The 25738-nt window shown below is 49.7% G+C and overlaps 7 protein-coding genes across 7 annotated transcripts; 4 read left to right on the forward strand and 3 right to left on the reverse strand.

Moving 5' to 3' along the window:
- Positions 1-210: 210 nt before the first annotated feature.
- Positions 211-3256, forward strand: PSV08DRAFT_387113 (uncharacterized protein; the record flags this gene model as incomplete). Its single annotated transcript, XM_014219143.1, has 2 exons — positions 211-1362; positions 1418-3256. The coding sequence occupies 2 exons, from the start codon at positions 211-213 to the stop codon at positions 3254-3256; spliced, it is 2991 nt and encodes a 996-aa protein (XP_014074618.1).
- A 2634-nt stretch (positions 3257-5890) lies between these two features.
- On the reverse strand, positions 5891-10933 carry PSV08DRAFT_400272 (uncharacterized protein; the record flags this gene model as incomplete). The annotated part of the gene is made up of 8 exons (XM_014219142.2): positions 5891-7357; positions 7409-7543; positions 7595-8293; positions 8398-8452; positions 8655-8686; positions 8849-8861; positions 9013-9534; positions 9585-10933. 8 exons carry the CDS (start codon positions 10931-10933, stop codon positions 5891-5893), a joined length of 4272 nt encoding a protein of 1423 aa, XP_014074617.2.
- Positions 10934-13127: 2194 nt separating this feature from the next.
- PSV08DRAFT_400273 (uncharacterized protein) lies at positions 13128-14505 on the forward strand (the record flags this gene model as incomplete). Its single annotated transcript, XM_066093589.1, has 4 exons — positions 13128-13618; positions 13715-13831; positions 13923-14030; positions 14166-14505. The coding sequence occupies exons 1-4, from the start codon at positions 13299-13301 to the stop codon at positions 14503-14505; spliced, it is 885 nt and encodes a 294-aa protein (XP_065949399.1). The 5' UTR covers positions 13128-13298.
- Positions 14506-15164: 659 nt separating this feature from the next.
- Positions 15165-18805, reverse strand: PSV08DRAFT_219158 (glycoside hydrolase; the record flags this gene model as incomplete). The annotated part of the gene is made up of 4 exons (XM_014219139.1): positions 15165-16298; positions 16357-17881; positions 17963-18456; positions 18744-18805. The coding sequence occupies 4 exons, from the start codon at positions 18803-18805 to the stop codon at positions 15254-15256; spliced, it is 3126 nt and encodes a 1041-aa protein (XP_014074614.1). The 3' UTR covers positions 15165-15253.
- A 381-nt stretch (positions 18806-19186) lies between these two features.
- On the forward strand, positions 19187-19960 carry PSV08DRAFT_32984 (uncharacterized protein). The gene is made up of 2 exons (XM_014219138.2): positions 19187-19425; positions 19559-19960. Exons 1-2 carry the CDS (start codon positions 19379-19381, stop codon positions 19767-19769), a joined length of 258 nt encoding a protein of 85 aa, XP_014074613.2. The 5' UTR covers positions 19187-19378; the 3' UTR covers positions 19770-19960.
- Positions 19783-21848, reverse strand: PSV08DRAFT_198423 (maintenance of telomere capping protein 1). The gene is made up of 2 exons (XM_014219137.1): positions 21178-21848; positions 19783-21127 (listed from the first exon to the last, which is right to left on the reverse strand). Exons 1-2 carry the CDS (start codon positions 21773-21775, stop codon positions 20151-20153), a joined length of 1575 nt encoding a protein of 524 aa, XP_014074612.1. The 5' UTR covers positions 21776-21848; the 3' UTR covers positions 19783-20150.
- A 471-nt stretch (positions 21849-22319) lies between these two features.
- PSV08DRAFT_198427 (uncharacterized protein) lies at positions 22320-25724 on the forward strand (the record flags this gene model as incomplete). The annotated part of the gene is made up of 2 exons (XM_014219136.1): positions 22320-23594; positions 23642-25724. The coding sequence occupies 2 exons, from the start codon at positions 22320-22322 to the stop codon at positions 25406-25408; spliced, it is 3042 nt and encodes a 1013-aa protein (XP_014074611.1). The 3' UTR covers positions 25409-25724.
- Positions 25725-25738: the final 14 nt, after the last annotated feature.

Consider the following 25738-nt stretch of genomic DNA (forward strand, 5'->3'; position numbering starts at 1 on the left):
TCTTGTTGGTGGCGGGGCAAGGATTCGGAAAGTGGTGATAGTCACTTTGGTGTTGCAGCAATGAACTTCGATTGACGCCAACGACCGTGCATTGTTCTGGTGCACAACGCCCCCCTCTACTCACTGCCTACACTACACAATTGAAGCACATGGCTTGTGCCTCCTCCCTCTTTAAAATTGGCTACCCAGAGGCTGTTCCCGCGCCTCAGCATGGTAGGCAGTACCTATGATGTTGTGATACTGAGCTCGAGTCCGCCAGCGATTTCCCCGCAGCGCAATGCCCCCTCCCGTCGCGTCGCAGTACCCGCATCCTCACCCCTGGTACTCTCTCGTCCTGCAAGTCCACTGAGATCAACAACCGGCGCGTCGACCACCAACCCTAGAGCTGTCCCTATACCTGAGGGTGCAATCAGGGGATTTGCCACCGTTGGCAACCTGGTACGATCCGAACATTTCACAAGCCGGCTAGACGATGACTTTACGGCGATACAAGAAGCGCGATTGCAGAGGGATACAGTAGATGTTATAGAGAACATCGAAAAGCCTCGCAAGCGGTCGGCAAAGAAGTCCATTGCTGCTACAGATGAATCTGAGAAGCCTAAACCCAAGTCTCGAGCGCGCAAGCAGAAATCCAAGTCAGATAAGGAGATTCCCGACTCAGACGATGAACTACGACGTCCACAGCGACCTACAAAGTCGCCCTTCTTCAACGAAGAACCTTCCGAGTCCGCTACTAAACCCCCAAGTGAGACTACGGATGCACCGAAGCTCACCAAGGCGGGGAAGCCGCGCAAGCCGCGTGCTAAGAAACAGAAGGCTGAAGAAGAAGTTGTGGAGCCTGTTGTGAAACCAAAGAGAACAAGAGCCGCAAAACCTAAGAAGACGGCTGTGAAGAGTGGCAACGAACAATCCGATGACGTATCCGTCGTCTCTGCACATTTCCAAACTGGGGTGGATAAGGATGACGGCTCGACATCAGTGTCAGCTCAGAAGTCGGTAGAAATAAACGACCGCTCAGATGGTCATCCTGCATCTATATGGGATATACCAGATAGTCCACGGTCTAAGAAGGTTGCTTCACTCAAACAGCGACCACCAAATTCTGTTGCAGAGCCACTAGAGCTGGAACAAGCTCTAGTGCGAAGGCAAGATTGGACGCTTCCTCGCGACACGACCACAACATCGCCAAACGTAGACTCAACAGGAAAGGAGAATATCTCGCTAGCACAGAATGCTGAGGACGACTTCACAAACCTGCTCTCTAACTTTGCCTACGCACAATCACCCTCAGCTCAAACAACTACAAAAGCGGGCTGTTTGGCTGGAGAGGTAATGACCACTACGAAAAGAAGACGTATTGAGGTAGGTGTTGTTGCTGATTACTTGATGAAGCCACTATGCTGATGTTTGCCTTCAGTTAGTAGAGATACCCGGCAACCAGACGAACTCCCGTGATTCGTCGCCTGAGAAGGGCAAAGCTCCCAAGAAAAAGCCGCGCACCATTACAGACCTTGTGACAGGACAGTACGGTCAAAAAGATAAAGAATCTGACCCGAACAATGTATTGGGAAATTTCTTTGAGCCCCGGACATCAACGACTGTGCCATTGAACGATATGGATGCACCGGATACTAACTCACCCCAGAAGAAATCGTCACGTAAGCGTAAGAGCCCAAAGGCGCCAGCTGAGAAAGGCGAGTCGAAGGCGAAGTCGAAATCCAAGAGAGTATCAGCCAAATCTACTACTAAACCTAAGCTTGTCGCAGAGAAGTTGCTCAGCCCTGCTGCAGCAATCTCACGACTGGACCAACAGGATGTGCTTTTCGGTACATCAAGTCAACTGGCATTGGACGAATCCCCAACAATGATCAGACAAATCCAGTTCGCGATCAAGGAGTCAGAACAGGATGCAGAAAAGCCCGATAATTGTTCCTTTGTCGCACCTTCAGCATGGTCTAGACTCACCAAGGTCAAGGGCCAGAAAGCCTTATGGGCTATAAGTGCGCGAGACGACGACGGTTGCATGTTAGAGCATATGCACGATGTGCGTATTCCCGAGCCTGACCGGACGCAAGATATCCCACTGCTAATGGATGTCACTCATGAAAAGCCTGATGGTGCCCGGAACGACCCTGTCAGCCCATCGTCGTTCATTGACATTGATGACATACCTCAAGACCCTCCTCCACCCATTACCATCTCCTCTGATATACCGACACCTCCTTCTCACCCCTCCAACCTCCCTCAACTGCAGGATTCGAGAGCAGAGAACTTTCATACAAGCGAATTGGACTTCAAAGATATCAATACCTTCGAATCAGAGCCACCGCCCTCAAATCAAGATGCAGAATCTCAACATACTTTTGTTGACATTGACGAGTTTGACTTACCACCTTCGGCACAACTGCAGTATAGTCCCACAACCAAATTGAAGCCGCCTGTATCTGCGTCAAGAACGGGTGATGGATCGCCCAAGAAACGTGGGAGAAAGCCAAAGTTGCAGTCCACCGTTTCTAAAGTCTCTACATCTTCGACTCCAATATTGAAACCATTATCCTCGAAACCTAGGGCAAAACCGAAAGAGAAGAGCGCAGTGCCTTCCACTCCGCCCAGGGAACCAAGTCGGTTCATCGACATCGACGAGATTCTTGATTCAGAAGACGACACCCTCGAAGCATTGTCTCCAACACCACCGCGGGTCTACAAACATATCGATCCAGAGCCTTTGCCACTGATTTCGTTCTCACCTACTACATCGCCCAGCAAAACCACTGCGGGTGCCAGTATCAAATCCAAGCAGAGTTCATTATCTGATGCAAGCCTAACACCGGTACACTGCATATCAACCAAGCTGCTAGAGTGGATCCATATCAAATCCGACGTCTTTACACAAATCACAACGCACATCCGTTCCTTGCCCCCGACCAGAGATCCCACAAAGCCTACGTGGCATGAGAGAATTCTCATGTACGACCCCATTGTCCTCGAAGAATTTACAGGCTACCTCAACACTAGTACTAGCATCCGTGTGTTCAAAAAAGCCACGCAAAAGCAAGTGAAGGCATGGAACCAGCAACGAAAAGTCGATGGCGAACCAATTCTAGTCGCTAAAAAGGGTGGTGAAGAAGAAGATGTATTGGCTGTAACTAAAGAACTCGAGACACAAATGGTTCAAAGTTGGTGTGAGAGTCTAAGCATATGCTGTGTTTGGGGTGAAGGACGTGGAAAGAGCGGAGTGCGTAAGGGACTCTATTAGACGATACGATTACGATAATGACATTTTGATGAAATCAACGCTAGAATACACTACAGAGGGGTGACATAGAAAAAATATGTTACTAAAAGTTGCTATTTTTAAACTAGTATAACTTAGCGAATATAGGGACTATTCCTAATCAGGTAAGTGATTTGAAAAGCCAAGAAGCTCTACTTTTACCTAGATAGGACTAGTGCTTGCTTAGTTAGCATAAGGAAGGAGATAAATAGCCTTAAACTTAGGAGTTTAAAATATACGTATTTAAAGATTAAATATCTTTTTAATAAGAGTATAAAATTTTCTTAAAAAATTATATCTATTATTACTATATATAAGGAGTAATATATTTTATTTTTAAAAGTTTTTAATAAAAATTTCAAAAGTTAAAAAATAAAATTAAAAAAAAGAGTTTTTTTTTATAACTAAGTTATTATTATATTTAATACTTAGTATACCAGCCTCTAGCTTCTTCTACCTTCCTATAATGGTTAGGTAAAGATAAAATACAGTTATCTATTACCTGTTGTGGAATAGCTTGCCACTCTTTAAAAATAGCCCTTTTAAACGTTTCAATACTTTCACTATTATTTCTAATACCTAAAGAACTTATTTTTCTATTATTTAACTAGTCTTTAAGTATACTCTAAATGTTTTCAATTAGATTTAAATCTGGGCTGTAAGGAGGGTGTAGATAAAGCTTAATTTTATTTCTTAAAAACCAGCTTAAAACGTTCGTAGTTTTATGAATTTTCGAGTTATCTTACTAAAACTGCCAACCTAGATAGCTATTAGTATATTTATTAATATCTATTAATTAGAATATTAATAACTATAAAAGTTATTTAATAAAAAATTAATAAAGAGTAAAAAAATATTAAATAAACTAACCGCGTTTTATATTTAGTTTTGTTGGAGATATAAGCTCACCAGCTAATCTCCGATAGAACCAAGTACTCAACCTTCAACCAAGACACGTCAATTAATCTATTACTAGAAGCTATTATGCTATTATCTAGTAATATCTATCTATTACGCCATAGATTACGCAAGCTACTACTAAGAAGACTCTTCTAGAATCTAAGACAACGAATATATAAGTAGTAGAAGAGCTAGTAGATAGAAAGGAGAGAAGAGTAGAGCGAATCCTACAGACTACCTTAGGAAGGCAATTTAACTATTCTCTCTCCCCTAGCAATATCTTTTTATCTCTTATTTATCTCTCTTTACTAGAACCTTCGATAAGCTGCCTCTAAGTCTATTACTAGACAAGTAGAAGGCAGAGACCTCTACCTCTGAGCTACTAGTAGAACAAGCAGCAACTTCCGCTACCTAAGTAGCAATATTCTAACAAGTTTTACTTAAGGTATTAGAGCTCTATAGAGATAATGGCGATTATTTTAATTAATAGATATTTCTAGCGTTTTAATAACTATTAAATTAGATCTACCGCCTACCTAAATAGCTCCCCAAACTTAAATAGTAATATCGCGGCCTATTACTTAATTAGTAAGCGCGCTATTAAAAAGCTAAAATTATAGAAAAAAACTATATATAAAATAGAATAAAATAGCTTATTAGAATTTTTTTTAAACTTACTTTTATTGCCTTTAGAAACGAATTTCTTTCTAATATTAAAATTTTGCCTTATTCTTATAAATTTATTTCTAGAACCGTGCCCTCTTTGTATTGCTAACTTATTAGAAAATATAATTTTACTAAAATTAATATTTCCTAGCTCTTTTACTCTTTCTTTAGCAAATTTAAGTCGATTTTTAGCTTTAAATTTATTTAAAATTTGCTTTTTAGTTATAATATTATAACGATAACCTTCTTCTTTTAAAATCCTTTATAAGCTTCTAGTTGATATATCTAGATTATTTTCTTCTAATAATCTTTTATTTTGCTTCTTAGGGCTTCTAGTTAAGTCTCTATTAATAGCTCTTTTAACTCTAGAAGTTACCTTTAAAGCTTTACTTTTTTTCGTTGTTATAGCTTAATTTTTTTCTTTTTTTTTCTTTCTAATTCAAGATATAGCTAAATAAATAGAAGTAGAAGGCTTATTTAATATATTTATAATATCTTTAGTTAAAATATTAGCGTTTAAAAGTCGTTGGATTTTAGCTTCGAAATTTAATAATTTTAGGTCTATTTTAAGAGATTATAGATTCAAAATTTTTTTTCTAAAAGATAAGAATATATACTAAAGGATTACTAAGCTAGATTAGTAATATAGCTTATATAAGCAATAGCTACTTTTTTCTTTATTTTTTATTTAAATAATTAAGTAAGAAATATTACCTAAATTTTTAGTCACGTAATCTCTATATATAGTACTATAATATATATTTTTTTTAAGAAATTTAATACGTCTACTTAAAAGTTATAATAACTTTAACTTTATGTTTTTTTAACTCCTAAGTTTAAGGCAGTTTATCTCCTTCCTTATGCTAACTAAGCAAGCACTAGTCCTATCTAGGTAAAAGTAGAGCTTCTTGGCTTTTCAAATCACTAACCCGATTAGGAATAGTCCCTATATTCGCTAAGTTATACTAGTTTAAAAATAGCAACTTTTAGTAACATATTTTTTCTATGTCACCCCTCTGTAGGTGGTAACAATTGCCTGTACCACAACCGCTAACCCTCATTGGTCCACGCAGGTGAAAAACACGCATTCTTTTTTTTGTTGTCAAATGTAACTGTCACGCTCCTCCCATCTGCGGGCGGCGTCGAAAAGCTCCTCCGACCAGAGTCCGACCAAGTGGTAGACCCATCTGGGGACTGAGACCACCAGGTTGACGCCAAACTCGGGTTATGATTCGCCATCGTGTCTACCCCCGTAGCTTCTTCGCTGGATCCAGGAGAGGTTCGTGGAAATGCGGGGGGGTTATGTATGGGGTCGAACAGAACAGTAGACGTTCTTGGTGTTTCGGGCCACCATCCAGACGTCGAGCAGAGATTCCTTCCAGTGCCGTGTATGAAATCCGCAGGTCGAGGATGCGACTTTAGATACTCATTCGGTGACTGGATATCTTGCTGTATCGGCTCAGTCGCGCCTCCATCTTCTTGCACAGCTGCACTTCTGAGTGGGAGGTCGTGGACATGCAGAGCCTCTCGCTGCCACTCCTGACCGGGTAAACCTGGGTGCGGCGAGCGTTGTTTGGGCGGCTCATTGATATCGTAGCGCTCCGAGTAGCTACCGGTTTTGTTCTCGTAGTCTAGCTTCATGACCATTTCGCCCTCTTCGGCTTCAAAACGCACGCGGACGGGTAGCCAATCTGGTATTGCTTCGCCAGACATGGCTTCGAGGGCTTCGAGGAGGGGCTTCTCTTCAAGGGCGGAGACGCCCCATTGCAAATGGATTTTGTTACATTGGTCAATGGCCCACGTCTTCATGCGCTCAGCCCGGTACATCTCGGCATCAATGTCAGGTTGCATGCCTGGAGAATTGGAGCGCCGGGCTGAGAGATCACGGATGGTTCGTTGCCATGACCCAATGGAGATCTGGATTGGCGTATGCATGCGCAATGGTACGAGAGGTAAGTCTTGGGAAACGGAATTGGCCCATCCAAGGGACTTGGCAAGATGCAGTGCGCTGTCAATGTCGATGACTCGGAGTCTTTCTGGAGAGGGTAGCAATGAGAGAGCTGCTTCTGCAGGAAAATGTCGGTAGAGTGTATCGGCAAGGCCACACAATAGGTTCTGCAACATCCAGTATCTCGTGCAAAGAATCATGTTCTGCACAGTATCGAACTCTAGAGTGTCTGGTATAAGATCGGCGAACTCTGGAGAGGCGGGAATTGGTACGACGGTGATGGCTGTTTGCATCAGCTCAGATACATGTTGTGAAAGATTGATTTGTATCAGCGACTCCATATGCGAGACTGCAGCCGCAAGTGCGCTAGTGTCTTTGGGATTTAGGATTGCCTGTCTGATCAAGCATACTATTTGAGGGCATTGGATGAAAACATGCATGATCGCCATTGATGCACGTTGTGCTGGTGAAAGCGATATCGATGCGTCCATGGGCGGTGGATATGTAGCCGACAAGTAGAAATCATTATAGTAGACCGATTGCCGACCTGCCAACATGGCTTCATTGACCTTTTACATTGTCAAAAGGCCGGTGCTTAAATGGAAGAAGAAGAAACTCACATCGTCAACATAGGTGTTATCAATCAGATTCCAGTAGTGCTCGTCATCAACTTCTGAAGCCTTACCCGACTTCGTCAGTTCAGCCAGTCCAAAGGCATGAATGGCATGGTACATGGTATCAATTCCCATAAGGGCCTAGTGGGTGTGAGTAGATTGCATCTAGGTATAGCAGTCGTAGTCCCTCACCTCAGCCGCATAGTGCATCTTGGTGGCTAGTAAAAGGTCATACGTAGGCTCAGTACGAGCATTCAGAACAACAAGCTGCAATTCCCTCAAAGCCTTGGCTTTTGTGGCTTTGGCAAGTTTTCGTTTCGAGTGCATTCCATCTCGGTACGCTGCATAGCTATTCAATAAAAACTCTACAGCAAGATCAAGCATCCGATTGTGACCAATACGCGACGGCATGGTTTCAATCCAAGTGCCCAGAATGGCAAGCGGCTGTTTTCCCGAGACATCTGGTCCAAGCATATCGATATAGCGGCTGATCAGTGCGGTTTCCGGAGACAATGGTTGATACGGGACTATAGTAGACTCTTTTTCTAGATGCTGGAGGTATGCTTCCAGTGTACGTTGCTGCATATTGGCCTTCCTCTTCGACAGTCTAGGTTTGGACTTGGAGGTTGGCGCTAAGGTTTGAAAGAAGCCTTGCCCATCACCCACTCTTCTTTCGGTGGTGATGCGCAACTCTGAAGAAGCTGAAGAAGATGAGACCGCATCGTCCTCAGAAGAACTGAATCTATGCACCACAAACGGAACTCTTGATTTACCGTGTTTTGTTAATTGGTTCGGGTCTTGCACAATGAAAGCTGATGGCTTTCCATATGAGTAGGCACAAGGGCGATCTTTCTTCTTGCATGCACCGCATTTAGGCTTCGCTTCATCGCACTACGGATATATCAGTCAATATCAGTAGATGTCTATATATATCAATTATGTTGTGTTATGGGCCTGGAATCTCCCAGATAAAGGTATATTAGAGAATTTCGCACCTTCACTTTCCGCTGACGACACGTGTCGCATTTTCCCGCTTGGGTCATTTCGAAGCTTTGAGAAAGATACAGCAATCCTCCCAATAGCTCTAAAGGTGCTTTCTTCAGGCACCACTTTCAACGACTAATGTTAGGGTTTGATGAGCGGAGTTGTCCAGATGCTGATGCCTAAACAAAGGTTCGATTAGACGATGCAAGATCGAACACGAACAGTACAGGGACACTCGACCAATGCAGGTAGTTCTAACAACTCTTACATTGTATCGAGACCCTCACATGTGCCTAGGAACTTTGCAAGGAACAAGTGCGGTATACTAAACACTGTGAAATATGACGTTTAGTTATCGCAATGGAGGGAGGCTTCAGGCTAAACTCAAATACAGCTAGTAACGCAGGCCCTTGGCATGACGCGCTAAATAAAGCCTCTCCAAAACATAGTAGAGCAACTCACGTTCACCACATGTCTGTATACAAATACGCAGCAATCACGTGACGATGTTATACCCCAGCAGTGAAAAATTCTCTTGTTTGAAAAAAAAAACCAGAAAACAGCGATGTTGAAGAAGGGAGTCAGCCATCCTTTACGCAGTTTCCCTCCCAATACCAGCTTTGTACCTTGCCAAACACCTCTCTCGCGCAAATTTGTGTTCCACAATTGGTTCGGGATACCCATTTTTCTTCGCAATCTTGGCCGCCTCACCTTTTGCCTGGTAGGGATTATGTATCGCGGCCCCTTGCACACCTTCTAGCTCCTTTACCCATAACCTAATGAATTCACCTTGCTCATCAAACTTCTCAGACTGTGTCCAAGGATTGAAGATGCGGAAGTAGGGTTGAGGATCCACGCCTGTTGAAGCACTAAAGCCCCAACCGCCGTTGTTTGAAGCAAAATCACCATCAATGAGATGCATAATGAAATATTGTTCACCGAGACGCCAATCTAGCAAGAGATGTTTGGCTAGGAAAGATGCTGTTATCATGCGAAGCCGGTTGTGCATGTAACCCGTATGCTTGAGACAGCGCATTGCGGCATCAACGATGGGATAACCTGTACGACCTTGCGTCCAGGCCTCGAAGTGGGCATCATTGTATTCCCATTCGATGTTTGTGTACTCGTACTTGAAGGGTTTGTTCATGCTGCGTAAAACTTAGTTGTTGAGTGGTGAGGAAGACGTAGAAACTCATACCATACATAAGGCCAGTGAACTAGAACATGTCTGTAAAAGTCTCGCCAAGCTACTTCTCCAATCCAGCCTTTTATGCCCTCCTTGCCCCCATCGAGCTTTTTCACGCTGTTAATATCCCTCGCCATACGCACACTCGTTCGAGCGGCTAGTGTGCCAGCCGCATGATGTACACTGATTCGGCCAGTACTGTTCAAAGCAGGGAAGTTACGCGTGTCCTTGTACTTGATGACCTTCTCGGTGAGGAAACGTTCTAATCGATCGATGGCTGCTGCCTCGCCAGCTGGCCATAGATGGTGAAACCGTTCCTTCTCCTCGCCTGTAAGAGACTTGCATTCTGGTAGATCAGGGACTCTAGAATCGAAGAGCTTGATAAACTTTTCACGGAAACCGGCAGGATTCTTCTCTGGCATAGAGCGTTCATTGAGAAGATGAGGGTGTGCGTGGAGGTATGCAACCCAGGCGCGGTACCAGGGGGTGTATACTGCGTATTGTTTTCCCGTACCCGTCTTAAGACTTCCGGGTGGTACTACGCAGTCATCGTGTTGTGGATCCATATTGATACCTTTCTCCAACATCATGCGCACTAGCCGCTCTTCCCGGCGCAGCTCGTCGGGCTCGTATTCAAGGTTACAATAGACGTTTTTTACGTTCCACTCGAGTGCCAGTTCAACCAATCGCTTTTTTACATTCTTCCTTTCGTGCACCGTCTCAATGTACAAAGGTATGCCTAGCTCTTCTAATTCCTGCTTGAGCAGTTGTACCGAACGAAGCTCAAAATCACACTTGGGCGGACTGACAAGATGTGCTTCCCAGTCTTGTGGGCTCATTATCCAGACAGCAACTAGGCCAATTCCTTTACTCTTCGCGAGTTCTGCAGCTTTCGAGAGGCCGGTATTGTCTCGTACGCGCAAGTCCCGCTTGAACCAATGCATGACTGCATCGCCGTGCCCGCCTTCGTTTCCGCTTTGTATCTTGTCCCTCCTTTGCTTCGTATCTTTCAAAGTTTTCTCCAAAATTGCAATTGGCCGTGGAATCTCGTCAGCGTTGTACATGGCGCATCGTTCGTTGCTCATTTCTGCCGGATAGAATTGCCGATTGACTATGCCTACTCGTTCTTCTGGCCTCGAATGATCAAAATCGCCTTCTCCGTTTTTGATAGCATCTCCAGGTGCGCCATTTTCAGAGCTTCTTGTGGTCGCATCTGTGAGTGGCGTGCTGTTTGCGAATGCTTTATCAAGAGGTTTGGCTATGCGCGAGCGCTTGTTGGGTGCGTTGCCGGATGCGTCGGTGTACTGGTTTGCAGATATGGCATTGTGTGCAATGCCGCTGGATTTACGCTTTGGAGGCATTGTAAGGGCGCCCTTCGAAGAATGTATGAAAGGTCGAGGTGATACGGAGCACAGGTAGGTCAAGTGTGCCCTGCGGGTTGGAAACACCAGTATAAGATTGAATGGTCTGAGAGGAGCAAAACAGCGCATGCGCAGGTACCTGGCCTCACACTGACAGCCAACAATTGAAGTCTGTTCAGAGAAAGATGCAGGTTGACATCTTGTGTTCTCCCGACGCGTTAATCTCTCGCGTTGGCCTAGCACCGATCAATGACGCAGATCGTCCCTGAAACATTGAGTCGAGATCGGTTGGCCAGATTAGCGAAGCCAGCCCCTGTCAACGCCCCCGCGATTCAACGGACGCCCAATTTTATAGCTGTGGCCACGTCTCGACGCGCATCGTTGGTGACGATTCCCATGTGTTCTGCAAGAGGTTGCTACGCGTTTGAGGTCCAGTAAACAGCTAATGGAACCATCTCAGGAGAAAGGTAAGGACTGGTGAGGTCAAGCCGGAGAATGGGCCATCTGTGCGCGTTTTCTTTCTGAGTCGGTTGTTTCCGACCCCAACTCCATCGCGTGAGTTTTGTTTTCAAAGCACATCCCGGCTTATGTACGAGGCACACTTGAAGCGACGACGGAGCCCGGTAGAGCGAACATGACGAGATTCTGACATTCTGAGTGTTCGTCCTGATATGTGACCGCTGGCGAACAGAGACCCTACTAGCCGCTATCGTTCCATCTTATGTCTTTTGGGGGGCCATTGGTAATCGTACGTAATCGGCCCAAGCAAGAAGGGCTACTGTAGATATTTTGAAGCATGAAAAAGTCGGTGTAATCTTGCGTGAGACTGAAGAGCCGACCGATGACCGACGGGACGAGAACTTAGCGGCGCGCCTATAGCAATGCCGAGCGGAGAGAAGAGGTCGCAAAGGGTGCCTGGGCTAGAAGCTACTGATATTTCCAGTATGACGGCATAGCGAGGGGCATGGCCCGTAGTGCAATTGGAAGGATGGAGATGCAGGCCGTTATGGAAGGCTTGGTGGCGTCATAATCAGGCCCGGTCAGCACTGCCATTGGCCCCCAGCAAGCGAATAGCTTAGGGCGAGGCAGACATGATTGGGATACGGATTTAATCCTGGAAGCAGCATCGCAGCTCCACGTGAATCATTATTTTTATAGCTGATATAAGATTGCGATGGCTGGGCAACCTGGACGTCGGTTGAGGCCCGAGGAGATGGTAGAAGATACGATTGGCCATGGCGGTCTACCAATCGCAAGTAGCATGGCCAACGGCATGGTGATTGGGGGGCCAAAGTGCTGACTCGTGCGCGCGTGATGAGAAGAGCATGGGCGGCAAAGGCGAGCTACTGCTGCTCTTGTTGTTGCTGGTGATGGCCATGATGGTCATGATGAAGGTGATGATGATGAAGGTGGTGGTGGTGGTGACGACAAGACTCGCGAAACGGCAATGGGCGCTGGGAGAGGGACAGGCACAGGTACGAGCCGCGTGAAGCGAGGGTGGTGGAGTGGGGTGGAGTGGTGGTGGAGGAGTGGAAGCGGGGCGGCGGGCCTGGGTACCAAGGCAGCCACAGCATAGTAGTCGGCACAGGCAAACACCACCAGCTGTGCCACGCTGCCGTCCCAGACTAATGCAAACCCTCCAACCCCAACCCATTTCGCGGTATCGTTCTGCATCCAGATGAGTGTTGGCCTTTTTTGTTCATCCACCACCGTTAGGGTGGCAACCTATCGTAAGCCTCGATGCTCGGCCCTACAAGGCGTCCAGCTAGGGACATTTGCATGCGGCCAGTCGCACACCAAAGACGAAGCCGTCTGATGCCCTCGCACAGCCACGGTACAGCAGCAGCATCGCCTACCACGCGACTTGTTTGGAAGCAACCAGGATGGCTCGCACGTGTCTGCGCAAAATGGCTCGCCTAACGTACCTGTCCTCATCTCACTCACTATCCCCGAGGGGGGGCCTCGCAGCTAAACACCAGGCCGGGCAATGACGAGAAACATGCATCAAAGCTTAACTTGAGCCTCTTCAGGCACCCCACTGACTAGACTCCCATCCCTCCAATGGATTCCCACCCCTCCCACTCGCTACGGGCAAGGGCCGCCCCAAAGATAGCCCATTCACACAAGACTACCGTGTTCTGGCCGAGCGTTCACCCACGACCTTAGCGCGTCTTTGATCATGTCAACGGCCTCCGCCTAGTCGTGGACCTGGATTTGGGAAGGATCATGGGGCCGAAGTAGGAGATCATGATGCTGCTGCGAAGGCAGTGACTCGTGAAGGTCAACAGGCAGAACTGCACTAAGGGATTGCACAAGCGTGTGCTGAGATGAGAGGCCTCATGGCGTATATAAGACTTGAGACGGAATGCCTCATGGATCATCAACAACAATGGCCAACGTGGATATCGCCCGGTTTTCAGCGCCCGTCGTGGCATCCTTTGAACTGCAGTCTTCCCTCGCCCATTCGCATCCCTTGATAGTTTCCCACGCTCTGTCCGTGGCTAAAACCTGTTCCCTACTGTTTGAAATTTACGACTTGGCCTACAAGTCGCTACACCATATTCACACCTCATCCGCCATGTCTCGACATTCCAGCACAAATTTGAGTCCGTCAAATTCAAGTCTTCAGGTCAATGACAGTCAGAGAGCGCCGCCGCAGCCAGACCCGGAACCTGCCGCACCACCGTATGTACCAGCCAATCAATTGCCCAAACATCTGCAGATGTAGACAATTTCAGCTGCTCGGGAAAATGTCCAGTCACACTGACTTTGTGCAATTAGGATCATTATTCTTGCCCAAAGTGGTAATAAACCAGCAGTGCAGCCTAGACCCCAAATTCAGGTACCGGCCCCTGCTGAACAGGGTCTTCGGGCTCGCCCTCATACGTCATCCTGGTCGTACGTAGACCCTTGCCCAACCCACGCCCTATTCACTTTCCCTCTCTTCCGCCTGATGCCATTCTGACTTCTTGTTTCCCACCCACTACAGGCAGCGACAGACGTCACGCTATAACCTTAGAAGCCGGTCCAACAAACAACCATTTTCCCGCCCGCCAAACAAGCCCAGACCCCAACCTGAACCACATCCTGCTCCTCCGTAAGTCACATGGCCCCGATCATGTCCAGAGTGCATACAAAAATGGCACGCGACACCATTTCGTTCCCCTTTACCAACTCTTCCTCGATTTTTTCGGCCACATCCGTCGTATATTTTACTAACGACAGATTGTAGAGTCATCATCCTCTCTGACGAGCAGCAGCAGCAGCAACATCAGCAACAACAAAACCAAGCACCTCCTCCACTTAACCCTGTCACACCCATATCTCAAGTACCCACATCTCCTACACCCCGCACAAACACACCATCACACAGCGCAATGGGTTCCAAAGTCAGCAAAGTGCGCGAGCGAGCTCAAGACGGCAAATTGCAGCCTTCTCAAGAACAGCTGGACAAGGAGCAAATGAAGGAGCCCAGCAACTACTATACGCGTCGCAGCAAGAGCATGCGCAGGAAGGCGGGAAAGGGAGGTGATGCAGGCGGTAGCGCTGCTGGCGCCTCGGGGACGACCTAACCAGCCAGATAGCTATCTGAATCAGGCAAGCAGACAGGCAAGTAAGCAAGTTAATTGTTGGGCTCAGGTTCGTTTGGTCTTGGGGCGGGAGCTGCCAACAGACATGGGTTCGGAGGGGGGGGGGCGGTGTGGGGAGTAAGCCAGCACAAAGGTGGTTTGGTGCTGGCAAGACGGGCCGAGGTCGACATCTCCAATCGAGATGGGCCATGACTTGACGAGTTGTGCTTTTGACTTGGGAGGTAATTTTTTTTGATCTTCATGTTGAGACATTTGTTGATAGAGGTACCGCTTTGAGGTTTTTTTTTTTCATTTTTCATTTTTTTTTTTTCAATATCAAAGCCCAGAACCCGACTGGCCTAGCCAATTGGCGTCCTTTTTTCTTATCATCTTACCCCGTTTTGAGTTTGGACATGGTTCACTCAATGTAGTTATCTTTTGTTTTTTTAGTTCCATTTCTTCACAAACTACAGTTTAGTCAGCCAACTCAGCTGATATCCACCTTGCTTTCAATCTCTTCCCCTCCCGCCGCTCATGTCAGCAGTGAAAGATTTGAACAAAACAAAAACTTACCAGACTTACTCTTTTGAAAACCCGTGTCGGGGAAATTCTCAACATCACAATGGCAACAAGGAGCATTCGAATGTGTAAGAAGAAAGAAAGAAAGAAAAAAAACTTGAATTACATTACTTCGTTCAGTCTTCTAACAAAGACTGCTGTTTCTTTTCTATTCGAAAAAGAAAACAAGAAATTACTTTAACTTGTGCATGGTAGAATTACCGGCACCAGCGCCAACACGGTAGCTCTCAGGCGGGCCATTGTGGCTCTTCATGACACCTCCAAGATCGAGGACAACTTTTTGCAGCACAACGTTGGCCTCTACCAGCCATAGCTTGAGCGTGTGCTTGCCGGGCTCGAGGGCACCGTGGTTCGTGGTGTTGTACCACGCGCTGTCAGCGACGGCAGTGCCCCAGTTGACAGGGAAGTTGGGCTGCTTCTGGTCGATGACGTACTGGCGACGGACCTGTGGCTTGTCGTCGATTTGCGCAATGTACGCGAGCGGCTTCTTGGGGTTGATGTTGTGGGTTGGGGTGAGGATGAGGGTGAGGTTGATGCCCTTTTCCTTGGGTAGCTTAGTAAAAGTGACAAAGTCGTATTCGAGGCTGGGTGCGCTGGTGGAGTCCAGGCCCTCGGCGAGGTTGTCGGCTAGCTTGACGGCGGAAAGGGTGCGGCCGTATTTTGGAAGCACCATGTAGGTGTGGTTTGTGGAGCCGGGGGTCGTGCGGGTGTAGTGCTCGGCTTCGAATGCAAGTTGGCCAGCGGACTCGACGAATCCATCGGTGAAGTCGGATGGGATGGAGGTCTTGTTTACCATGAAGGTGACCCTGGGTCTACCTCCCGCGGTACCAGCGTCTGTGGAAGAGCTGAAGTTGAGACTGCTCTGCGCACCGAATCCGTCCTTTACCTTGGTCCAGTCTACATCTACGTAGACGCGGACGTCCGGGTCGTTGGGCTTCATGGTTCCCTTTGCTTGGGAAAGTGTCACGAAAGGATCAGCACTGATGTTCCATGAGTACTCCTCTGTTCCACGGTGCGAGATTTCGATCCAGCGCTTGGGAGTGAATGGTGTAATGTCCGGCAGGGTCAAAGAAGATCCGCCATTGCTGTGGTACATGTCGTCACCAGGGATACTGGCGTTGGAGCCCTGCACGTGGACAGCCATGTCGCCTGCTAGCGAGCGCTCCCATACCTGTACCCAGCGAAGGTCAGGAGTGGACTGGCGCATTGGCTGTTGCCTATTCAATAGTCAGTATCGTTCACGGTAGGTTCTTGATAGAGAAAGCGCATTCTTACCAGTATCCTTGGTATCCCAAATGGGTCTGGTCCATCATGTGATTCCACTTTCCGTTCAGCATGGTGTGGTATTGCTTGGTGAGGTTGTGGTCCTTCATCATGCCATCAATCACGCGCTGCATCCAGACGTTGGCGCTGTTACGGCCCTGTTGCGCGTAGATGATATTCCTGGCTCCAGCAATCTGGATCGCGACGTGGTTGCCACCAGCGAGCACACGGTTGAGAACAATCTGGTAGAAAGCGGGCTTCTGCTCAGCGGGAAGAGCATCGTTGATTGCACTGGCCTTTTCAGCAATATCCTCCCAGCGAGCAAGAATGTGATCAGCCTCCTCATAGTTAAGAACACTGTAGGAAGATGGCTCAACCCATTCGAACTTGCGCATATTGGAAAGCGCGCCGTATTCGTCAAGGATGTCCGAGATGGCCTGAGCGTGCTCGGAACCAAAGTTTCGGGCGGCAAAACCAGTAAGCCATTCAGGGACAGACGTCTCATCATAAGCGTCGATGTCGTAGGCAATGTCGAACCAGTGGCTGATTGCGATTTCTGCAGGCTTGATATCTCCAACATTGACAATCCAGATGCGGTCCGCGTCACGATCCTTGGCCAGTCTCATCTGGTCGTAGGTCTTCTGGAGCTGAATCGTGTCCTGCCACTTGTAGTTTCGCGAGTCACCGACATAATCAAAGTGGTAGTAAACACCAGCACCGCCAGATCGCTTCTTCTCGTCCCCGACAGGAAGACGACGGATGTTTTGCCAGTTATCTTCGGTCCAGAGGAGTGTAACCCAGTCGGGGACTTGCATACCCGCCTCGAAATAGTCCTGAACTTCCTTGTACAAGCACCACATCTGGGGAACTTCAGATGCATTACCATGAACCTTTGTCAGAATCTCCTGCTGTGCTTGAACAACAGCCTCGAGTACTCCAGTCTGCACATCTGCGGACATGGCTGTGTCGTGGTATCCTCGCATACCGACTGTAACAACATTCTCATAGGGAGCAGCACGCTGGGCACCCTCCATAAAGAAGTCGTAAAGAGTTGCGTTGTTTGTGGCCCATGACCAACCTGATTCAGAGCCCTTGGCAACCTTGCTCCATTCCTGGGTAGCACGGACCATTGGCTCAGTGTGTGATGTTCCCATTACGATACCGTACTCGTCAGCCAGAGGCTGGTTGCGTGCATCGTCTACGTTGAACATGCCGTTCCACATGGCCGGCCAAAGGTAGTTAGCCTTTGACCTGAGCAGCAGCTCAAAGACATGGGAGTAGAATTGTGCTCCGAAGGCAGAGTTGTATGGAGACATGGGGTAACGCTCGTTGACCCAGCCGGTCAAAGCGGGCGCCTCATCGTTGATGAAGAAACCGCGGTACTTGACAGAGGGGCTTTTCTGGACCTTGGTAGTCTCGAGTAGGTAGATAGAGTCGTGCTTCTGGGCTGGCACGTCGGCAAACCAATACCATGGAGATACACCAATTTGCTCAGAGACATCGTAAATTCCGTAGATAGCACCACGTCGATCGCTACCTGCCAGGGATTAGCATCCAGAGTATTCGGCTGTTTTAGTGCACATACCAGCGATGACGAGCGCTTCTCCAGTCGTATTACCAGCGTTCTTCACAACAGCGCTTACATACGCCTCCCATTGACCTTGGATTCCGCTGACATCTAGCTGGCCACTTGCGATCAAGCTATCGATTAGACTTGAGTTGCCAATGGTACCAACAATAATGGTGCCGGTAGAAGAGGAGTTGGCTGCGTTGCTGCCGCCAACACTCCAGTCCTCGCTGATTCCTGTAACATTGAAGATCATGGAAGCGTTTGCGGTCGCTGTACCGGTAGTCTTGAGGGTGCCATTGGTACCAGTAACGCGTCCGAAGTCGATGGCAAGGTCATGGGCGGCACGCAGGACACCAGGCCAGTCTGCAGCATCTGCATGAATGGTGACTGGAGAAGCGCGAGAGGCAAGAAGAGCGGTGCCATTGCGGTTGGAAGTAGAGATGGTGGGCTTGCGGAAAGGCTCTATGGCGGAGGCAGAGCCGGCAAAAGCAACTGACAGCGACAAAGCGCCAAGTACAGTGCGGGAGAGGCGCTCCATGATGCTTGGACAGGAATTTGAGCAGACGTCCTGAACAAAGCCATAGTAAAGACGTGGAGATACCCTGCTTTTGAGTGCTTCCCCAGATCACAGTCGCGTGATCTGCACGTCTACCCCGTTGCCCTCAATCTCCACCAATCTATACCTTTAACATCTAGTCACTGTGCATGTGGCAAAGGGCGCTCCAACTGTCTGCGAGAGTAATGAAGCATCCTTCGATGCAGATCCAGGAACAGCGGGTTTCCCAGGCCGACCGGCTGTAATCTAAGGCTAAATTGACGCGCGACGTACATGATCCAATCCTCTTTGAGCTGGAATTCTTCCAGAAGAGCAGACGGAGCGACCTTGGCCATGGAGGGAAACGGGTGAAGCGCATCATGGTCTGGATGTACGATTGAGCCACCATGTGCGGTTGAGGTCGACGTTCCGGCGTGGGCGCTGTCACCACCGAGTAACGATAGAATTATTCCGGGCGTTCTCCTGCGCAACTTGGTCGGTGAAAACGGCCACAGGGTGCAGACGGCCCTCTTTTTGCGGAGAATTGCAGGTTGGACACAAAGCAAGAGGCTTGGAAGACGGGTCTTGGGCCTGGGGCGGCTCCCCGCGCTGGGGTGAAAAGGCTAAATGTGCATTCCTCCCCACAAAGCACCTTGCCGGTTCGGGCTAGTCGGTCGACGCCCGCCAAGCATCTCGAAAAAAAACGTCGGAGAGGGCATGCCGAGCATTAGCCAGAGCAGCCGTCTTTGCTCGTGCGCTCCACTGCAACAAGAGTGGAACATTCCGCAGCGGGCTCCTCTCGTCCCGTGACCAATACTCGGCGCACGCTTGTCCGAAGCTGATTTTCTCTAGCCCCAATCGCACAGCATTGCTTGTACCCGAATCTCCGCTGCCATCTTCGCCCCACGCTCCCAGGAACGACCTCCGCAATGGCTCAAGGCGCAGTCAAGAAGACCAAGGCCGCGGCTCCTAAGAAGTAAGTTGGACTCTCCCGCTGACGCCATTGTTGCCTGCGCGCCATACCTGATCCTTGCGCGCGTCGTCGCAAGCCAGTCTGCCTCATCCCGGCTGCCCAATCTCATACTGACCATATTTTCTTTTCCCTCCAGGCCCTCCCAGCGTGTCCAGCACGGCGCCCGCGTCATCAAGCCCAAGAAAGCTTCAATCATCTCACAGAACAAGATCAAGCACAAGAGCAGCGCTGGTCTGGTCGGGCAAACCGAGAAGCTCCTGGCGCAAAAAGCCGGCCATTTGGAGATGCTCAAAGGAGGCAAGAAGGACAAGAAGGAAGGTGGAGAGAAGAAGAAGAAGTCGGGTTAAAGGCTTCTCGGAAATGTCAACCACCTTCCTGGGCTGCGGCACGAGCACGTTGTTCTATGTCTAACAGGTCTGGCATGCTCTGAGCCGCTCTCGGCTCGCTTTAGACGTTGTGGCAAAACGCAGAACCAAGCAAAGCGAGGCCTACGAGTTTCGAGGATTGAGCATCTAGTAATGCGCTTCCGTCGAGAGACATTTCTGACGTCTACCAGCGCACACTCACCATACAGGAGCGCATTGGAGCAGGGTGAATGACGGGCCAGAAACCCATCTTGCAAGCATACGAGATGCTTTCCTCATCTCATTTGAGCTGTCATGTAGTTATAGTCCGAGCCGTGCCGTTGAACCGAGAAATAAAAAGAACTTTGCAAACCAGAAAACTCCTCAAATGATTCCAGCTCGTGCAGCTTCGCCTCCTCCAGCATCCACAATCGCCTCCCTCTTCATTCCTCTACCAAGACCGCCTTCACCAACTCCCATCCGGCGTGCAACATAGCGCTGCGCTACAATGCCTACACTGAGGTTGATAGTCTCCTCCATCCACTCACTAACCCACTCTCGTGGATCGACTCCTCCACTCTCAATGATTTCTGCAATTTCTTGTGGTAGTCGGCCTTCTTCGCCCTCGGCCTCGGTGCTGGCGGGCGCGTCCAGCCACTCTACCCACTTGGCGGGAATCGATTGTGAAAGGCCCTTGAAGCTAATGCTGTGTATGGGATCATATAGGTAGATTGCGAATGCCACCTGCTCTTCGTCTTCGTCCTCGTCTTCGTCATCATCTGAGTCGTCTGAGTCGTCGTCGTCATCGTCATTTTCTGCTTTCCCCTTCTGACCTGCAGATGAAGTTGCAAACAGACCTTCTTGTTGCGGGTAACTGATGGCCTGGATTGCAATAAATATGTCGCTGCTCCTCACAGGGTTTGTCTCGCTCAGCACTTCCGTTGCTTGCTTTGCCGCCGCTTCTATGCCTCCTCTTGCGTTGAAAAACTCGTTGGCATAGGATTCGGCACTGACTCGAGCAAGCTTGGTGCCTTCAACAAGCCCTTTGACCACACTCAAGTCGCGCTTCTCCGTGTGGCGCCACCATGGACCGTCGTTCCAGCTTCCGCCACCACCCCGGTACCCCTCCAATGAGCCTCGCTGCGTTGACTCGGAGCCGCGCTGGACGACCATGAGGTCGCCGCCTTCTACTTGTGCCATGACCCCAGAGAAGGTTTGGTAGATGAGTGGGTCGAGGGAGGGGTAGCCGATGAGGTCGTGTGTAATGTGAATCTGCAGTCGTTCATGCTGAGAGATTGGCGGTGCGAGTGTGTTCAAGAGGTTGGTGAAGGTAGGTACCGCACGCTTGCCAAGCTCGCCGCCTGTAGTCTGTCAGTATGGTCATGGTGTGACTTGGTGGCTGCATTCGTACCAATGCCGCGAAGGGCGCCGACATTCCCTCGCACTTGCTCCGCCCATCGCTGAGCCTCTTGGTTCTTCTGGATCTCTTGGTAGGCCGCCTCGGCTTGCTTCCGCGCCGTCTCTGCTGCTGCAGTGGCAGTCGACACAAGCCCTCCCCATCCGCCTCCCCACCATGACCCTCCAGACGAGCGTTCCTCTTTTGGCTCGGATGCTTGTGCTTTGGCAGGCTCCTCTTTGGGCGGCACAAAGCTCTGGTGGTAGGAGCGGGTGCTCTCTCCGGACTTCCTCGGTGCTGACGGCCTGTTGTCTTCGCTTGTGCGTGCTGAGCCGGTAGATGAGGGTGTCGCGACGCCTGGTGCCCGGCGGCTGCTGGAGGACGACGACGCTACTTTGGGGGTGTTGGGGCGGCTGATCTGGCGAGGCACGGCAGACTGCGGCGCCTTTCCCAATTGCTCGAGCTCGTCGAGGTCTTTGAGCGCATCGTCCTCGACCTCAAACTTCTGGCGAGGCGCACGAGTCCCTCTGGCATGCTTGTTAGGCGGGGGTGCGGGTGCCTCGGCCAGCTTCTCCAGTTCGGCGAGCTCCTCGTCGGCCGTCTTGGGAGGCATGGTGGCTCAAGAGAAAAAAAAGAGAAAAAGAAACACCAGAGCACAATGGCAAAAGAAAGCGGAGCAGGCTCTGGGTCCAGGCGGAGATGGTGTGCGTGAGTATGCAGTGAGTATGCACCCTCGGCGGCCGTACGTAGAGACGTCGGCGGATTGCCTGGAGCATCTGACAGGTACATGCTAGTCAATTTAGCGGCAGGCCCGTCATTGGTCGGGCGACCATCTGCCAAGCGCATCATGGTTCGCTTTTGCTGTAGCAGCCACGACTCCGAGACAAAGATCATCACACGCCGTATCGCGTACTATTCCATTTGGCATTTTCTTTCCTTGATACCCGCTATCTGCCGCTTGCGCCGGTTTGCGCGACCTCGTCGCTGCGGCATAAGGTTTTGTTCGCCTGGCCGGCCTGCAGTTTTGCGTCTCCTTAGCAGGCTACGATTCGCGCGCTACGCCTCCCTGGGACCCTCCATGGAAGCATTGCGTCGACACATGCGCCGTAATCTCAACCCGACGCAAATTGTTGCTCCTGTGTCGCTGGCTTGCCCCAATGCCCCTCTCCAAGAATGCGCCTGCGCGCTCCTCACAGCGCAGGAATTCGCAGCAAGACGACACGCCTACCCGGACCCGTGGTCGAGGAGCAAAACCAGCCCCATCAAAATCAGATGCTCCAGAGAGCGTCGCACCAAACAGCAGTCCTACTAAACTCAGTCCCACCATGACGAGGAAGACGACTCGTTCGGCCTCAAACATTTCAGGTAATTCGCTCGAGGCTGCATCCGACATCTATGCCTCGTACGAGCATCCCCTGTTTATGGTGTTTGGCCTGTCGCCCGAGTTTTTCAACAACCTCAAGAAACATCACGGCAAACTCCCAAAAGAGCGGAAAATTATCGTCGGTTCCTTTACTGAGGGCTCCCCTACTCCAGAAGAAGATGCAACTGAATCTGAAGAAGAGAGTGCCTCAGAAAGCGAAGACGACATGCCTGTGGCGCCTCAGCCTGCGCTAAGAGGCCGCGGTCGCGGTGGTCGGGGCTCGCGCGGTGGACGCGGTCGAGGCGGCCGTGGACGAGGCAGAGGCGGACGCGTCAGAGGAGGCTTTGGAAAAGCGAATCCGTCTTCTTCTTCAAGAGCACGCAATGGTATTGCCATCTTCCCCTTCACAGATGGAGATGATGCTCTGTCCAACCAGAGCACGCCGATCAGCAATGCCAAGACGCGAACACGCTTGGATGGTAGCGTGTCAGAATACAGCTCAGACGATGACAATGAAGAAGCAATTGAAGATGACGAAAGCGAACCTGATTATGATGGTATGGACGTTTCACAAAAATCCCAAGGAACGCCACATGGCTCTCAACCGCCCGACATGGACGATTCCATCCATGCAAGCGCACACATGTCCGGACCGGCGCCTGACTCCAAATCCGAATCAACAACAAAGACATCCAACAGACTCGGTGTTCCCAGGATTGCCTTGTTACCACAGTCAGCATCGCAAACACCAAGAGACTCTGCGTCGACGCCAGCAGAATCTGCTGTCCCCAAGTTGCTAGATCCTGAAGAGGACGTTCTCTCAGACTCTGACCTTCCCGATCCATTCATCTACGACGCGCCGTCTCCAGTTGAGGCCGAATGTGAGGACAGGGCCGATTTTCTTTTGCAAAAGCGTTTCAAGCCAATGGCAGATGTTCAGGCTGCCATTGCTGCCCTGACAAAGTTCCCTGCCTCTCAAAGAAGTACAGAGAATCTCTATACACTAACCGAAAACGCACAACATATTCTCAAAGCCTGGCAAGATGAATATCTCATGTTGGATGCAAGGGTGGGTGTTACCTGTAAATTCGACTTGTTCTTGACTAACTGCCCCAGACTGCTCCCCACATGCATCCGGCTAAGAAAGCTTGCAATGGCGGGCGAATTCCACTGGCACCTGAGGTCTTTGAAGACATGAAAGAGGCGGATTTGTATGGCTACACTTATGATCCCAAAAAACCTTTAGGATGTCAGGACCCCTGGGCTCAACGACCAGGTGCAGAGAAGGGTGGTCGTAGGGAGCTTCGAACGCGCCGAACGCGTGACATGTTAGAATCAGCAGCCCCAAGCGAAGAGGAATACGAGGACGACAATGAAGGCCGCCCCTCCAAGCGACAACGAAAGGCCCCCCGCAAATTTGACGGCACTGAGGTTGCCACAGGTTCTACCACCCCGAAGAAGCACAATGGGTGGGGTGGCGCACGTAAGAAAGGCGTCAGCAGGTTTGCTAAACCTGCGTCCGAGACGCCAGAGCCAGAATCAAGGCCTGTAAAACGTGCAAGGGCAACAGCCAGCAATTTACTCCACCAGCGTATCCAAGAAATGCGAGAAGAATCTATCGTCGGAAGCTCCGGAGACGAAGAGTCCTCAGCGGTGGATGTTGATGAATATACAGAAGTCAACCCCAAGCGCGGGCGTCCAGCTGGTAGCAAGAATTCCGCTCGACGCAGCGACTACGGAGTGAAGAAAGGCCCACGCAAGAAGACAAGCGATGCAGGCACGCCCGTGCCGTCGGCACATGCCCCTAATGTACCGCCACCTGCACTCAACTCAATGAGTGAAGGCCAAGGTCAGTTTACCATTGAAACCCAGCCTTTTGCAGAAAGTACATCCTTGATGGCACCGAACTCTGCTGAGACGGTTTTCCAAGGCACGCCACAAAATTCTGCACCGCCTCAAGAGGTGCCACTGGTGCACCCGAGTGAGTCTAGTACACCAGATGCGTACATGCTTACTGCACCGCTGAGTCAGTATACCAACAATTATGTCGACGAGTCGTCGGCACCCGCCTCAGGGTCGAGAAGGAAGCCACGCGTTAAGAGCGAAAAGCGAAGTCAGTCGATGACTATGTGGTGGGCCGAACGTAAAGCGAAGAAACGAGAGCAGGATGAGAAAGAGGGCAAGTCAGCGAAACCTACACCATCACGGTCAAATTCTGCAAGTCGAAAGGGGGCTAGACAATCTGGAGGATCTGCTGTTGCTGCGACACCACAATCTCAACAGTCAGAGTCACAGCAAGCATCTCCAGTCCACCATGCACAGCACGCTCCTCCGCAGCACAGTCCTCACCATGCGCCTCCCGAAGCATACCTTCATTATACCCAGGGACCACCTGGACCCCCACAACACTACATGTATGTCTCTGCTCCAGGGCCGCCACATCACATGATGATGTCCTATTCGCCGCTTGCTGCGCTCCCAACTGGTTCGTTCCCAGGCCCATTTTCACATCATCCACCACACCACCAACAAGGCATTCCTCTTGCCCAGCCTAGTTCTACAGGTGGATCATTCGGAGGTGGGCCACGCCAAATTGCTCCGGCACCCACTAACATGCCGACCTATCCTAGTCCATACGGCCCGCAGAGCCCGGCTGGCGGGAGACCAAAGAGCCGTGGCCAGTCGATACCCAAGAGTTCTGGAAATGGACAGCAGGCGCTGGCGCCAGCACCGCCTCAGCAACAACAGGGACAGCATTCTCAACAGAGCCCACCAATCTTTACTCCATATGTGCCTGTCAGTATGGCCGGGGGTATAGGACGCGAGATGCCCTTCAAAGTCATGGTCCCTGGGCCCACTCCGGAGAGGAGGGAAAGTCGTTAGGCGCGGCTGCTTACTGGAGGGAAAGAAAGCAGGAAGGGCAGGAATGAGAGCGGAGATGAGACTTGGATGCTTGTATAGAGTGCAGGGGGGGTTTTCTGTTTGATTCGTAATAGGAGGTCGAAAACGAAGGTGCAATTGCATAATCCGGGGCAAAGGTCACGAGAAGTCCTTTGTATTATAGTTCTTACACTGAAGCGTTGATTTTGTCGGTTTGTATATCTGCATTGAGCATCGCCTGGTTATGGGCCTTTCACTTCTTTTCACTAGGCTGTGTATCTCTATTCAGAACAAGAAATTTAAACCTGTTTGTCTTGTGCTATACTTGCACTC

This window comes from Bipolaris maydis (genome assembly GCF_028858645.1).
Source record: "Bipolaris maydis strain C4 unplaced genomic scaffold PSV08scaffold_4, whole genome shotgun sequence".
Lineage (NCBI taxonomy): Eukaryota > Fungi > Ascomycota > Dothideomycetes > Pleosporales > Pleosporaceae > Bipolaris > Bipolaris maydis.

Bases quoted from the DNA above. Each gene is read 5' to 3' on its own strand.
- PSV08DRAFT_198423 (XM_014219137.1), bottom strand. From the start codon at position 21,775: ATGCCTCCCAAGACGGCCGACGAGGAGCTCGCCGAACTGGAGAAGCTG. The intron at 21,128-21,177 runs GTACGAATGCAG...GACAGACTACAG, and splicing joins CGGCGCCCTTCGCGGCATTG to GCGGCGAGCTTGGCAAGCGT.
- PSV08DRAFT_32984 (XM_014219138.2), top strand. From the start codon at position 19,379: ATGGCTCAAGGCGCAGTCAAGAAGACCAAGGCCGCGGCTCCTAAGAA. The intron at 19,426-19,558 runs GTAAGTTGGACT...TTTTCCCTCCAG, and splicing joins AAGGCCGCGGCTCCTAAGAA to GCCCTCCCAGCGTGTCCAGC.